Source organism: Chiloscyllium plagiosum, unplaced genomic scaffold (genome assembly GCF_037043375.1).
Source record: "Chiloscyllium plagiosum isolate Xiang-an unplaced genomic scaffold, Cpla_swu_hap1 HiC_scaffold_21, whole genome shotgun sequence".
In the NCBI taxonomy this organism is placed as follows: Eukaryota; Metazoa; Chordata; class Chondrichthyes; order Orectolobiformes; family Hemiscylliidae; genus Chiloscyllium; species Chiloscyllium plagiosum.
In genome coordinates this window covers 8519035-8531756 of record NW_028270159.1, presented here as the reverse complement: position 1 = coordinate 8531756, position 12722 = coordinate 8519035, and the positions used below count along the sequence as shown (strand labels likewise).

The window sequence follows — 12722 nt, the reverse complement described above, 5'->3', positions numbered from 1 at the left end:
GTAGGTCCAGGTACCACACCTTAGGAAAGATGTATTGGCTTTGGAGGGAGTACAGTGTAGGTTTACAAGGAGTTCAGTTATGAAAAGAGATTAAACAAATTAGGCCTGTTTTCTCTTGATTTAAAACATTAAGGGGTGATCTGATCAAAGTCTTCAACATATCAACAGGAAAAGACAAGGTAGATAAATTATTTCCAGTGTCTAGTCTGAGAGTTTGGGCCAGACCATTCAGGAGAGATGTTAGGAAGCACCTCTACACACACAGGCTGGGAGAGATTTGGAACTCTCTCCCATAAAGGGCAGTGGATGCTGGACCAGTTGTTGGTTTTAAATTTGAGATGGATAAATCTTCGTTAAGTGAAGGTACGAAAGTGAAGGGAGGGATGTGGCTTTAATCAGCCACGATCTCATTCACTGCTAGAACAGGCTTGAGGGGCTGAATGGCCTCCTCCTTTCCTACATTTCCCTAAATGACCGTGTTGTTTATTTTTGGGCCTGGGGTACTGAGTGGATCTCCACTGGCCTCCTCTCTTACAGTGCCATGGAATATTTGAGGTCCAATTGAGAAACTCAGTATTCTTTGTATAAGCAGGGGATGGGAATGGTATACTGTATGACAGGGACACCAGGAATATGTGACACAGTGGGAATTGCAGCTTGCTACATTGCTGTATCCTCCTCGCCCATCCTGTCCTCTTCAACACCAGTTGCTTAAGCACTCTGTTCCTCCCTGCTTCCCCCACCCCTCCATTCTGCCCTTTTCCCCAACAACAGTTCTGTGAGGGCAGGGTAATATCTGCTCCTGGCCATGACCCAGTCAACCCAGCCAGGGACCGCTGGCTTGTTTGCCCCAGCCCAACTCTCTTTAACACTTTCCACAGGATATTACAGCAGCGAATAAGGCCATTTGGCCCACTGGTCTATACTGGCTGTTTCAAACAGTAGTCCAATTCGCCCCGCTCTCCTCCCATATTCTGCCATCAATATTTTAGCAGATTCCATGTTGAAACCCACTACTGAAATCGGTTTCAATTCCTTCTCAGGCAGTGTATTCGAGGCCCTCTCCCCGCATTGTGTGAAAACCTCCTCATGTTATCTCTTCCTACCTGTTTCTGCCAATTGATTTACATTTGATTATCGCCCATTCAGCTATCGGAAACAGTTTGTTCGCGTGTCTCACAATTCTGTCAAATCTTATCGGAGTCCCCCCTGGGGATAAGAGCCACCTCAGCGTCTCTGACCTGCTCACGTGACTGTCACAGAGTCACACGGGACGGAAACAGACCTTTCCGTCCAACCAGTCTGTAATCCCAAACTAAACCACTCCCAGCTGCCTGCTCCTGGCCCATATCCCTCCAAACCTTTCCTATTCATGTTCTTATCCAAATGTCTTTTAAACGTTATAATTGTACCCACAACCACCACTTGCTCTGGAAGTTCATTCCTCACGAAAACCACCCTCTGTGTTAAAAAAACATTTTAAATCCTTTTTAAATCTCCCTCCTCTCAGCGTCCTACCTTTTTTCCAGCAAGCATGCAGACTGTCTCTCCTGGATTTTCTCCAGAACTCTCACATCCACGCTCAGGAGCTGTTTCCTATAAACCCCTGACACTGTCAACATGAGAACAGTGTAGGCCCCAATTATGGTCCTTGAGGCGGCGGGGGGGGGTGGAGCTCAACTGTGCCTCAGCCAAAACAAAGTGCCTAGAGGGGCACAGACCCCTGCTGACCCCACTGTTACTCTGACAATGCAAGAGAGCAAAGACTTGGGAGATTACAACGGCACGGATGGGAATGGTCGGGATTAGAATGGTCGGGATTGGAACAGCCCGGATTGGAACGGCCGGGATCGGAACGGCCGGGATCGGGACGGCCGGGATCGGGACGGCCGGGATCGGGACGTCCGGGATCGGGACGGCCGGGATTGGGATGGCTGGGATTGGAACAGTCGGGATTGGAACAGTCGGGATTGGGACAGTCGGGATGGGGACGTCCGGGATTGGAACAGTCGGGATTGGGACGGCCGGGATTGGAACGGCCAGGATTGGAACGGTCGGGATTGGGACGGCTGGGATTGTAACAGTAGGGATTGGAACGGCTGGGACTGGAACAGCTGGGATTAGAACAGCTGGGATTAGAACAGTCGTGATTGGAACAGTCGTGATTGGAACAGTCGTGATTGGAACAGTCGTGATTGGAACAGTCGTGATTGGGACGGCCGGGATTGGAACAGCCGGGATTGGGACGGCCGGGATTGGAACAGTTGGGATTGGGACGGCCGGGATTGGAACAGTCGGGATTGGGATGGCTTGGATTGGAATGGCTGGGATTGGGACGGCTGGGATTGGAACAGTCGGGATTGGGACGGCTGGGATTGGAACAGTCGGGATTGGGATGGCTCGGATTGGAATGGCTGGGATTGGGACGGCTGGGATTGGAACAGTCGGGATTGGGACGGCTGGGATTGGGACGGCTGGGATTGGAACAGTCGGGATTGGGACAGCCGGGATTGGAACGGCCGGGTTTGGGACAGTCGGGATTGGAACGGCCGGGATTGGAACGGTCGGGATTAGGACGGCCGGGATTGGAACAGTCGGGATTGGGACGGCCGGGATTGGAACGGCTGGGATTGGAACAGTCGGGATTGGGACAGCCGGGATTGGAACGGCTGGGATTGGAGCAGTCGGGATTGGGACGGCCGGGATTGGGACGGCCGGGATTGGAACAGTTGGGATTGGGACGGCCGGGATTGGAACGGTCGGGATTGGGACGGCCCGGATTGGGACGGTCGGGATTGGGACGGTCGGGATTGGGACGGTTGGGATTGGGACGGTTGGGATTGGGACGGTTGGGATTAGGACGGTCGGGAGTGGGACGGTCGGGATTGGAACAGTTGGGATTGGGACGGCCGGGATTGGAACGGTCGGGATTGGGACGGCCCGGATTGGGACGGTCGGGATTGGGACGGTCGGGATTGGGACGGTCGGGATTGGAACAGTTGGGATTGGGACGGCCGGGATTGGAACGGTCGGGATTGGGACTGCCCGGATTGGGACGGCCCGGATTGGGACGGCCGGGATTGGGACGGCCCGGATTGGAACGGTCGGGATTGGAACGGTCGGGATGGGAAAGGCCGGGATGGGAAAGGCCGGGATTGGAACCCCGGGATTGGAACGGTGATCTGCTTGTTCCTGGCTGGCACAGTCTGGACTGGCTGATAGGCCTGTTCCTGTTTTGTAACCATCTCTGATTCCATTAGCATTCATCAGTAGAGACTCATAGCATCAAATAGAGTTAAGATTTTGTACGTGATCTAGCATTTTCAAATTTTGTTTCTTTTGAAAGGTCCAGTTGGGAGCTGCCTGATCTAAGAGAAGGGAATATTTTGGCAATAAGTGACTCTGATGGAGTGAACTACCCCTGGTACGGGAACACCACGGAAACCCACACCATAGTGGGGCCCACCAAAAGGGAGGTGCGCTTTACGGTCAGCATGAACGATAACTTCTACCCCAGTGTGACATGGGCTGTGCCAGTCAGTAGGTCGAACACCCCCCAGCTCACCAGCATCATGAGGGACCAAAGCTTCACCACATGGCTGGTGGCCTCCAACATGGGCACGGGGGAAATCATCGTTCTGCAGACCATCAAGTGGAGGATGAAGCTTCACATCGCCGTGGATCCCAGCAAAACGCTGGGGGAGCGGGCCGTGCTGCTGGAGCCCATCGAGCAGGAGACCCCCTTGATCCTCAACAGGAACGAGCCCATTGCTCCCAACGCCCTGAGGAAACCGAACGCCAACGACGCCCAGGTCTTAATGTGGCGGCCCACGGGAGGGCAGCCCGAAGTGGTCATCCCCCCGAAAATCTGACAGGCGCCACAATCGCTAGCGAATGATTCGGCTCAGGTCGGACATCACGGAGAGGGCAGTGGTAGGGTGGGGGCGGTAACAGAGGTCCCCAAAGCGACACGTCTTGACGCACAGAAATACAACCATTCTACCTTGACCTGGAAACGGTTGTCGGGGTGTGCGGAGACCGTCACTGTGCTGCAACACGATTGGTTAACTCAGCTCAAACAAAAGGCCATCGCACTGTGGGATCAGCTCATCACAAAGAGTCTTCCTCTGCCCCGTCTGCTCTCTTCAACAACGCACTGCACAACCCCACAAAACTTCACTTCAATATCCTGTCTCAAACTGGAACTGCACTTGAACATGAACCTTTGCGATTTTATTTGTTTTTTTTTGTAAAAGACAAACCTCTTCTTGCCATGCTGCCTTAAGTTAGCGAAAACATCTCATTGCAAATGTTTGCCTTAAGAGAAAAGTGGGTCAAAGCATTTCATCGTGAGCATAGACTGAACGCTGTCTCTTTAATAAGCTGCAATATACAACTGCAAACCAGCCTGTTTCATCTCCAGACTGTTTTCTCACATGTAACCCTGAATTGTTTCAGTATAAATAAGGAGGTTGCACAAAACAGGGGAATCTCGTCAATATCATTATCACTTCAGAATTTAATAAATGGTGACCATAGCAACACAGACAGTAGGAGCAGGAGTAGGCCATTTGGCCCCTCGAACCTGCTGCCCTATTCAACATGACCATGTCCACGGGTTTCAACTAAATGATCAACTCGGTCAAACCAAAATTCACCTCAGTTGTCCAAAATCAGCGTTACTAATCTCTGGAGGATTACGGAGTTGTTGTTGAGAGTAGTAATTTTTCCATTTACACAAAGCTACCACAGTTTCAAAGTCCTGTGCTACAGCTGGGTAGTTACCAGTTAATGAGTCCCAACTCTCTCTCTCTCCCCCTCCCTCCCCCAGGGATCTGGATGGTGACCTTTCCAACCCCAGGCGCCTGGGGCTGAGTTGGAAGACCATACTTGTGCACACCCACATGATCAGGTGGACTGAATGTCCCCCCCTCCCACACAGTTACCGCAGGAATATCTGCTGGGTTTTGTTTGTATTTGCATGTGCACTTTCCTGGATTAGATTTTTACTGTCCCCACCTCCCCACATCCTCATCATAAAATGGGCATCATTCACAAACTAGGAAGCAGACCATTCAGCTCACACACTGTTCATGTACACCATGCGGGTCTCCCCTATTTCACACCATCAGCATATCCACCTATATCTTTATACCTCATGCATTTATCCAACTTGTCCATAAATACATTGACGCGATTCAGTGCAACGATTCCCCTGTGGTGGCAGGTTCCACATTCTAACTCTCTCTGGGGAATGGTGTTTCTTCTGACTTCCTGATCGGATAGATTAGTGACTGTTAAGGGACGTGGAAACATCTCTGACTTTCTCTGCACTATTGGAACCCTTGTCAGTTTTAAAGACCTCCATCAGGTCTCCCGTCTGATACTGCACTGACAGGAGAACCTTCATTGAGGGACTTAAAGCCCTCATGTGTCATGGACAATGTGACCAGACCAAACCCAGTTCTGAGGCATCAAGTGATAGCTAGTCTGTCACAGGTAAGATACTCAGCACATTTTCTTTCTGAGATGGAGGTCTCCCATGTGTCAGATTGTGTAGCTAATGATGTAATGCATCAAGACTTGTGTCTCTGTGCTGCTCCCCTCATTATGCACCAAGGAGACAAACAGTATTAAGGGTTAATCAAGTCGATAATGTTATTTATTGAATCTTGTGGCTGTAAAATTTTTGCAAATGATTTCGAGTTGGGTGTGTGGAGGATGTTGCTTATACTGTGATACACTGCAACACTCACACCCTGACACTTGAGTCTAGGATGGGTCTGTTTTCATCTGAAGCTGTGAAAACTGCATAACAAAAACAAAGGAAAATGCTCTTTGAAAGAGATAATTAAAAAAAAGGAAAAACAGAAGTGTCTGGGCTCTCACTAACGGTCACCAGTATTTCCTCACTGCACAGTTGAGATGGGTTTGAATTGAATTGAATTGAATTGAATTTATTGTCCTGTGTACCGAGGCACAGTGAAAAGCTTTGTTTTGTGAGCAATACAGGCAGATCACAGAGTGAAGTCACATAGATAGTAAATAATAGGTAAACAGCGGCAAAAACAAAAACACAGGTACAGGAGAATGTGAAGAGTTTGTGAGTCCATTCCGTATTCTAACAACAGTAGGGTAGAAACTGTTTCAAAACCAGCTGGTGTGTGTGTTCAGGCTTCTGTACCTTCTCCCTGATGGTAGAGGTTGTAGAAAACATTGCCAGGGTGGGATGGGTCTTTGAGAATGCTGGCGGCCTTTCCTTAACAGCGGGCCTGGCAGATGGATTCTATAGATGGGAGGTTGGCCTTTGTGATTATCCGGGCCGAGTTCACCACTCTCTGTAACCGTCTCCGATCTTGAATGGTACAGTTGCCATACCAGGTAGTGATACATCCAGGCAGAATGCTCTCGATGGCACACCTATAAAAGTTGGCAAGAGTATTCGCCATCATGCCAAACTTTCTCAACTGCCTGAGGAAGAAGGGGCGTTGTTGGGCCTTTGTAACCAGTGTGTCGACACGAAGAGTCTGTTTGAGGTGAAAAAGTAGCAATTATCTGGGTTCAACAACAAAGTCAGTCTCCCGCAGCAACAGCCCATTTATATCCAGGGAGACAGTTACACGGCAGCGACATGGCCAGCCTGGGAAGCCAGCAGATACTGTTCAGGAGCCATGGGTTCAAATCCCAGCTGCAAACGGCAAGCTCTTCTCTGTGATCAGTAATCGTTATAAAAATTCCACCTGCTCAATTAAAATCATTGAATCCCTACAGTGTGGAAGCAGCCCATTCAGCCCAACACTGACCCCCCCCCATTTCCCCATGGCTATCCCACCTAACCTGCATATCCCTGAACACAATGGGCAATTTCCCATGGCCAATCCACCCTGACCTGCACAGCTCTGGATTGTGGGAGGAAACCCACACAGACACAGGGAAAACATGCAAACTCCACACGGACAGTTGCCTGAGCTGGAATTGAACCCAGGTCCCTGGCGCTGTGGGGCAGCAGTGCTAACCACTGAGCCACCGTGCTCTTCCTTCAGAGAACCAAAGCTGCTGTCCTTACTCAGTCTCGTCTACATGTGACTCCAGACCCACCAAGTGAGCCGGGGGGGGTGGGAATAGGCAACAAATGCTGGGCCTGCCAACAACAACACCTCAAAGTTAGCACCCTCCAAGGAGTTTCACTGTCGAGTTAGATCCTAGAGATTAGAATAGCAGAAGCTGGGTTTTATTCAGGGAAAGAGGGAAGGGTAAGAAAGGATGGAGGTTTAGGGGATATATTCCAGCTTGTCAGTGGTGTGATTTGAATGGAGGATAATCGAGAGAGAGAGAGAGAGAGTCAGAGGGGCACGGAGATGGGTGGCTTCAGGAGTAAGAAGGTGAGGCCACACAAAGCTGTTTGAGAAGGAGGATGCGAGTTTTAAGGGGGTAGGTAAGTGGGTGACGAGTGAATGGGACTTGGTGCTGTTTAGGCGATGGGTAAAGAGGCTAAGCCAGGGGTAGCAGGAGGCCATATAAACACATGAATCAGGAGAAGGAGAAAGCCACAAGGTCACTCTCGCTTGCTGCACCAATCGACAAGATGATGGCTGATCTGATCGCAGCCCCAACATTCCAGTTACCCCTGTAACCTTTCACCTCCTCGTCAATCCAATTCGATATCTGCCTTCAAAATATTCCACAGCCCTGCCTCAGCTACACTCTGTGAAGGCACAGGGGCCACTACTCCCTGAGAATTAAAAAAAAACGCTGGAAATTAGAAACAAAATCCAGAATCGCTGGAGAAACTCAGCAGGTCTGGCTGCACCTGTGGAGAGGGAAAGCAGAGTTAATGTTTCAGGCCCAGTGACCCTTCTTCAGTGTCCCTCAGGGAAAACATTTCGAACCACAACGAGAAACATCCTTTCAGCACCCTCTCAGTCTCAGGGGTGGCTTTCAATGAAACTACCATCGAGCCGATGCGCTAATATCCTTTGGAGAAGGAAATCTGTCACCGTTAACGACCAGCCAGTGAGACACAGGAGCAGGAGGAGGCCATTCAGCCCATTGAGTCTGCTCCACCATTCAATGAGCTCGTGCTTGATCTGATAATTCTCAACTCCACTTTGTTGCCTTTTCCCCTTGATTCCCTTACTGCTTAAAGATGTTTGTCTCAGCCTTGAATACCCTGATTGACCCAGCCCTCTGCGGTAGAGAATTCCACAGATTCACTCCCCTTTCGGAGTAGAAATTCCTCCTCATCTCCATCTTAAATGGGGGAGCCCTTATTCTGAAAGATGCCCTGTGCTCCTAGACCTTCCCAAAGGGGAAACAAACTCTCCGTGTCTCCCCTGTCCAACTGCTGAAGAATCTTGTGAGTTTCAATAAGGTCTCCTCCCACAGGAAATGACCCTAAGAAACTCAGACATACAAACAGAAAGTGGGCTACACTATCAGTGCTTAATCCAGAGGCTCACTGAAGATGTTACCCAGCATGGTGACGAAACGTCTGAAAATGAACCTTCCAGCTCAGTGAGCAAACCTACATCCAGTCTCCTCTCATTCTTCTAAACTCCAACGGGTATTGGCTCCAACCAATGAACCTCTCCTCATGAGGCAGTCCCTCCATCCCTAGGAATCAGAGAGTGAACTTCTCTGGACTGCCCCCAACCCTGTATACCTTCCCTTCTGGACAAGCTGTGAGTGCAGACCCACAGCAAAGTGACTGATTTTTAACTGCCCACAAAGGGTGTGGGGGTGGGTGTGTGTGTGTGTGGGGGTGGGTGTGTGTGTGTGGGGGGGGGGGTGAAATCGCTGGCCTTCCCAGTGAGATCTGAAAGCATCCCATAAGGGAGGGGAAAGAAAGCCTTATTTGGTTTTGCCCACATGGCTGTGAATTTTCCCTGTGATGATGGCCCCCGATCACTGATGTTGCACTGACTGGCCTGTGAATCCTGGGCACACCCTATGCTGCCATTTTAGAGACGAGTTTGTAACACGCTGAGTTTAAGCAGCTCCCCTGTATCTGGAGAGCATCGGGATGTTGTGGGTGCCACCTTCATTTCCCTCAGCTGCCCTTCTGAGGATTAGTGTTACTGTTTATCCATGTCATTCAATCTCAGCTGAAAGCCAAGCTTAATGACAGCTAGGGAATAAACCTTGAAAAATGTGAGCTCCCACAATTTCAAAATGCAATCTACTTCAGAAAACCCGGAAAACTTGGCAGATTTCCCCAAAACGTTTTCTGAGACACACCGTTAAAACGCCAACGTGAATTTTGTTTTTAAACGGAAACCAACAACCAACGCTGTCTACGTGTAATGACTCGTTAAAATTAAATCCAATGCTGATTGCAAGTTACACTTTATTTGGAACAGGGGGGTTACTGAGCAGAACATGAAGTGACAGAACAATCGTTATCAATCGGTTGTCATGGGAGCAGCAGCTGAATGGTTCACACTGGCTGCTTGGATTCAGGTTCCACACAACACTCGTATGGCAGTGCTGAGGGTGTGCCACACTGTCAGAGGAACTGATCCCCAGGACGTGACGTTCAACTGACGGCATCTGCTCTTTCAATGGATGGAAATCATAAACAAAACCAGGAGAGCAAGGCAACTCCCCGTGAGGTCCTGGTATCAATATTTATCATTTAATCAATGCCACCAGAACAGATTATCACCCCATTTACCTCTCTGCTGTCGGTGGGATACGCCAGACCATAACCATCATGGCTAATCTCATAATCCTCAACTCCACTTCCCTGCCTTTTCCCCATAACTCTTGATTCCCTTACAGATTAAAAATCTGTCTGTCTCAGCCCTGACTACACTTAATGACCCAGCTCCAACAGCTCACTGCGATAAAGAACGCCATAGAGTCATAGAGATGTACAGCTTCAGTCCAACCCATCGTGCTGACCAGATATCCCAACCCAATTTAGTCCCACCTGCCAGCACCGGCCCATATCCCTCTAAACCCTTCCTATTCATATACCCATCCAGATGCCTATAAAATGTTGCAATTGTACCAGCCTCCACCACTTCCTCTGGCAGCTCATTCCATACACGTACCACCCTCTGTGTGGAAAAGTTGCCCCTTGATTCCTTCACATCGTGACTCCTTACTCTGAGATGATGCCCTCTGGTCCTAAACTCTCCGCCAACCTCTCCGCACCTTCCCCTGTCATGTCCCTGAAGAACCTTGAGTACAGGCCCAACTTATTCAACCGCTTCTCATAATAGAGTGAAAGGAATACTGGTCTTTATATCGAGAGGATTACAATATCAGGATGTTGAAGTCATGCTGCAGTTATACAAACTAGTTAGTTCCCAAATACAGGGAATACAACATTGGATTTACAAGCATGCTGCCTGAACTTCAGGAGTTAAGCTATGAGGAGAGATTAAACCAACGAGGCCTGTTTTCCTTTGAATGTAGAAGGTTAAAGGGTGATCTGATCACGTCTTAGAGATATCGAGAGATAAAGATAAATTATTTCCATTGGTTGGGGATTCTAGAACTAGGGATGTAGTCTGACAATTACAGCCAGGCGGTTCAGGAGGGTGGGAGATGTTTGGAACTCTTCCACATCTGCCATTTCTCCACCCAACTCTCCAACTGATCTGTATCCTGTGACAACCCTCCTCACTATCCACACCTCCTCCACTTGTCGCAAACTTATATATCAGACTACCATTATTTTCAGTCCAAATAATCTACATATGTGATAAGCAACAGCGTTCCCAGCACTCATCCTTGTAGAACATCACTGGACACAGATCTCCAGTAGGAAAAACATCCCTCCACAACTACCCTCTGATTTCTATGACCAAGTCAACGTTGGAGCCAAACTACCAACTCCCATGGATCCATGTGACTGAATCTCCTGGACCACCCAGTGGGACCTTGTCAAATGCTTTAGTCAAGCTCATGTCAACACCATCCACAGCCCAACCCTCATCAATCACCTTGGTCACTGCCACAAAAAACTCAATCGGATTTGGGAGACTGTTTTAACATAGGAACAGGCGTGGGTCACGGAGCAGCCATGATCTCACTGAATGATGAAACAGGCTCAAGGGGCTGAATGGCCTCCTCCTGTTGCAATGTTAAGACAGTCCCTCCATTCCTGATATCAGCTGAGTGAACCTTCTCTGGACTGCCTCCAATGTCAGTATACATTTCCTGAAATAAGGGATCAATACAGTACACAGCTCCAGCTTTGGTCTGACTAATGCCTTGCGTCATTTTACCAAGACTACCCCATTCTTATACTCCAATCCCTTTGAAACACAAAGAGAGCAAACAACAACAGAGAAGTACAGCACGGAAACAGGCCCTTCGGCCCTCCAAGCCTGTGCCGATCATCATGCCCAAACTAAACTAAAATACAAACCTTCTGCCCCTATTCGGTACAAATCCCTCTATTCTGTCCATCTTCACGTAACCATCCAGATGCCTCTTAAATGTCACCACTGTTTCTGCTTCCACCACCTTTCCTGGCATAGCCTTCCAGGCTTCTACCACTCTCTGTGAAAAGCGTCCCTTGCACATCTCCCTTAAACTTCCCCCCTCTCACCTTGAACCTGTGCCCCCTTGTAATTCAAACTTCAACCCTGGGGAAAAGCCTCTGACTGTCCACCCTATCTATGCCTCTCATAATTGTGTAGACTGCTATCAGGTCTCCTCTCAGCTGCCATCTTTCCAGTGAAAGCAACCCTCGTCCTTTTTTTATATATATATTTATTGAAAAAATAGATTTTAAAATATTACAAGTACAAAACAATACAATTCAAAACAGTACAAAAAAACACAAATAATAATTTTTAAAAATCCCCAACCCGCCCTCATATGCAAATGTATAAACATATATAGAAAAGTATAGAATTAAAAAGAAACCCAAACTGGCTTTTAACTAAATAAATAACCAATAACAAACTAATAAATAGTAATAACTCAGCCCAAACAAAACGCTCATACGTTTACAGTTCCTCCTCCCTGGATATTGGACTCGTAAAACCCAACCGTTACAGCTACACGAAAGCCCTTGGTAGTGTGACAGATAAATCTGTCGCAAGGTTTTAGATTTAGATTAGATTACATTACAGTGTGGAAACAGGCCCTTCGGCCCAACAAGTCCACACCGACCCGCCGAAGCGAAATCCACCCATACCCCTACATTTACCCCTTACCTGACACTACGGGCAATTTAGCACGGCCAATTCACCTGACCCTGCACATCTTTGGACTGTGGGAGGAAACCGGAGCACCCGGAGGAAACCCACGCAGACACGGGGAGAACGTGCAAACTCCACACAGTCGCCTGAGGCGGGAATTGAACCCGGGTCTTTGGCGCTGTGAGGCAGCAGTGCTAACCACTGTGCCACCATGCCGCCCACAATAAAAGGTGCCATGTGTTACAGAAATTCTCAGTTTTGTGGTGTACCATATTTATGAGAAAATCCAGGGGAATATGCTAACCTTCATCTCTTTAACCTTTCCTCGTAGCCAATGCCCTCGAGAGCAGTCAACATCCTGGTGAACCTTCTCTGCACTCTCTCCAAGCTTCTACATCCTTCTGATAGTGTGGCAACCAAAACTGCACACAATACTCCAACTGTGGCCTAACAAGGATTTTATTTAGCTGCAACATGGTTTACCAACTCTTGTACGCCATGCACGGCTAATGAAGGTAAACATGCCATATGCCTTCTTCATCACCTCGGCCAGCTGTGTTA

At 48.7% G+C, this 12722-nt stretch overlaps 2 protein-coding genes across 3 annotated transcripts in view; one reads left to right on the top strand and one right to left on the bottom strand.

Moving 5' to 3' along the window:
* The window catches only part of fam78ab (family with sequence similarity 78 member Ab), a 31815-nt gene extending 27408 nt beyond the window's left edge, over positions 1-4407 (top strand). The window contains exon 2 of the mRNA XM_043720553.2: positions 3347-4407. Within this exon, the coding sequence (XP_043576488.1) occupies positions 3347-3872 (526 nt within the window). The 3' untranslated portion in view covers positions 3873-4407. The remainder of the gene's footprint in view (positions 1-3346) is intronic.
* Positions 4408-5644: 1237 nt separating this feature from the next.
* The window catches only part of nup214 (nucleoporin 214), a 188923-nt gene continuing 181845 nt past the window's right edge, over positions 5645-12722 (bottom strand). The window contains exon 37 of one of the 2 annotated variants that reach the window (XR_015760678.1): positions 5645-6740. The gene's annotated coding sequence lies outside the window, so the exon portion shown is untranslated. The remainder of the gene's footprint in view (positions 6741-12722) is intronic. The other variant, XR_015760677.1, reaches the window with a different exon arrangement.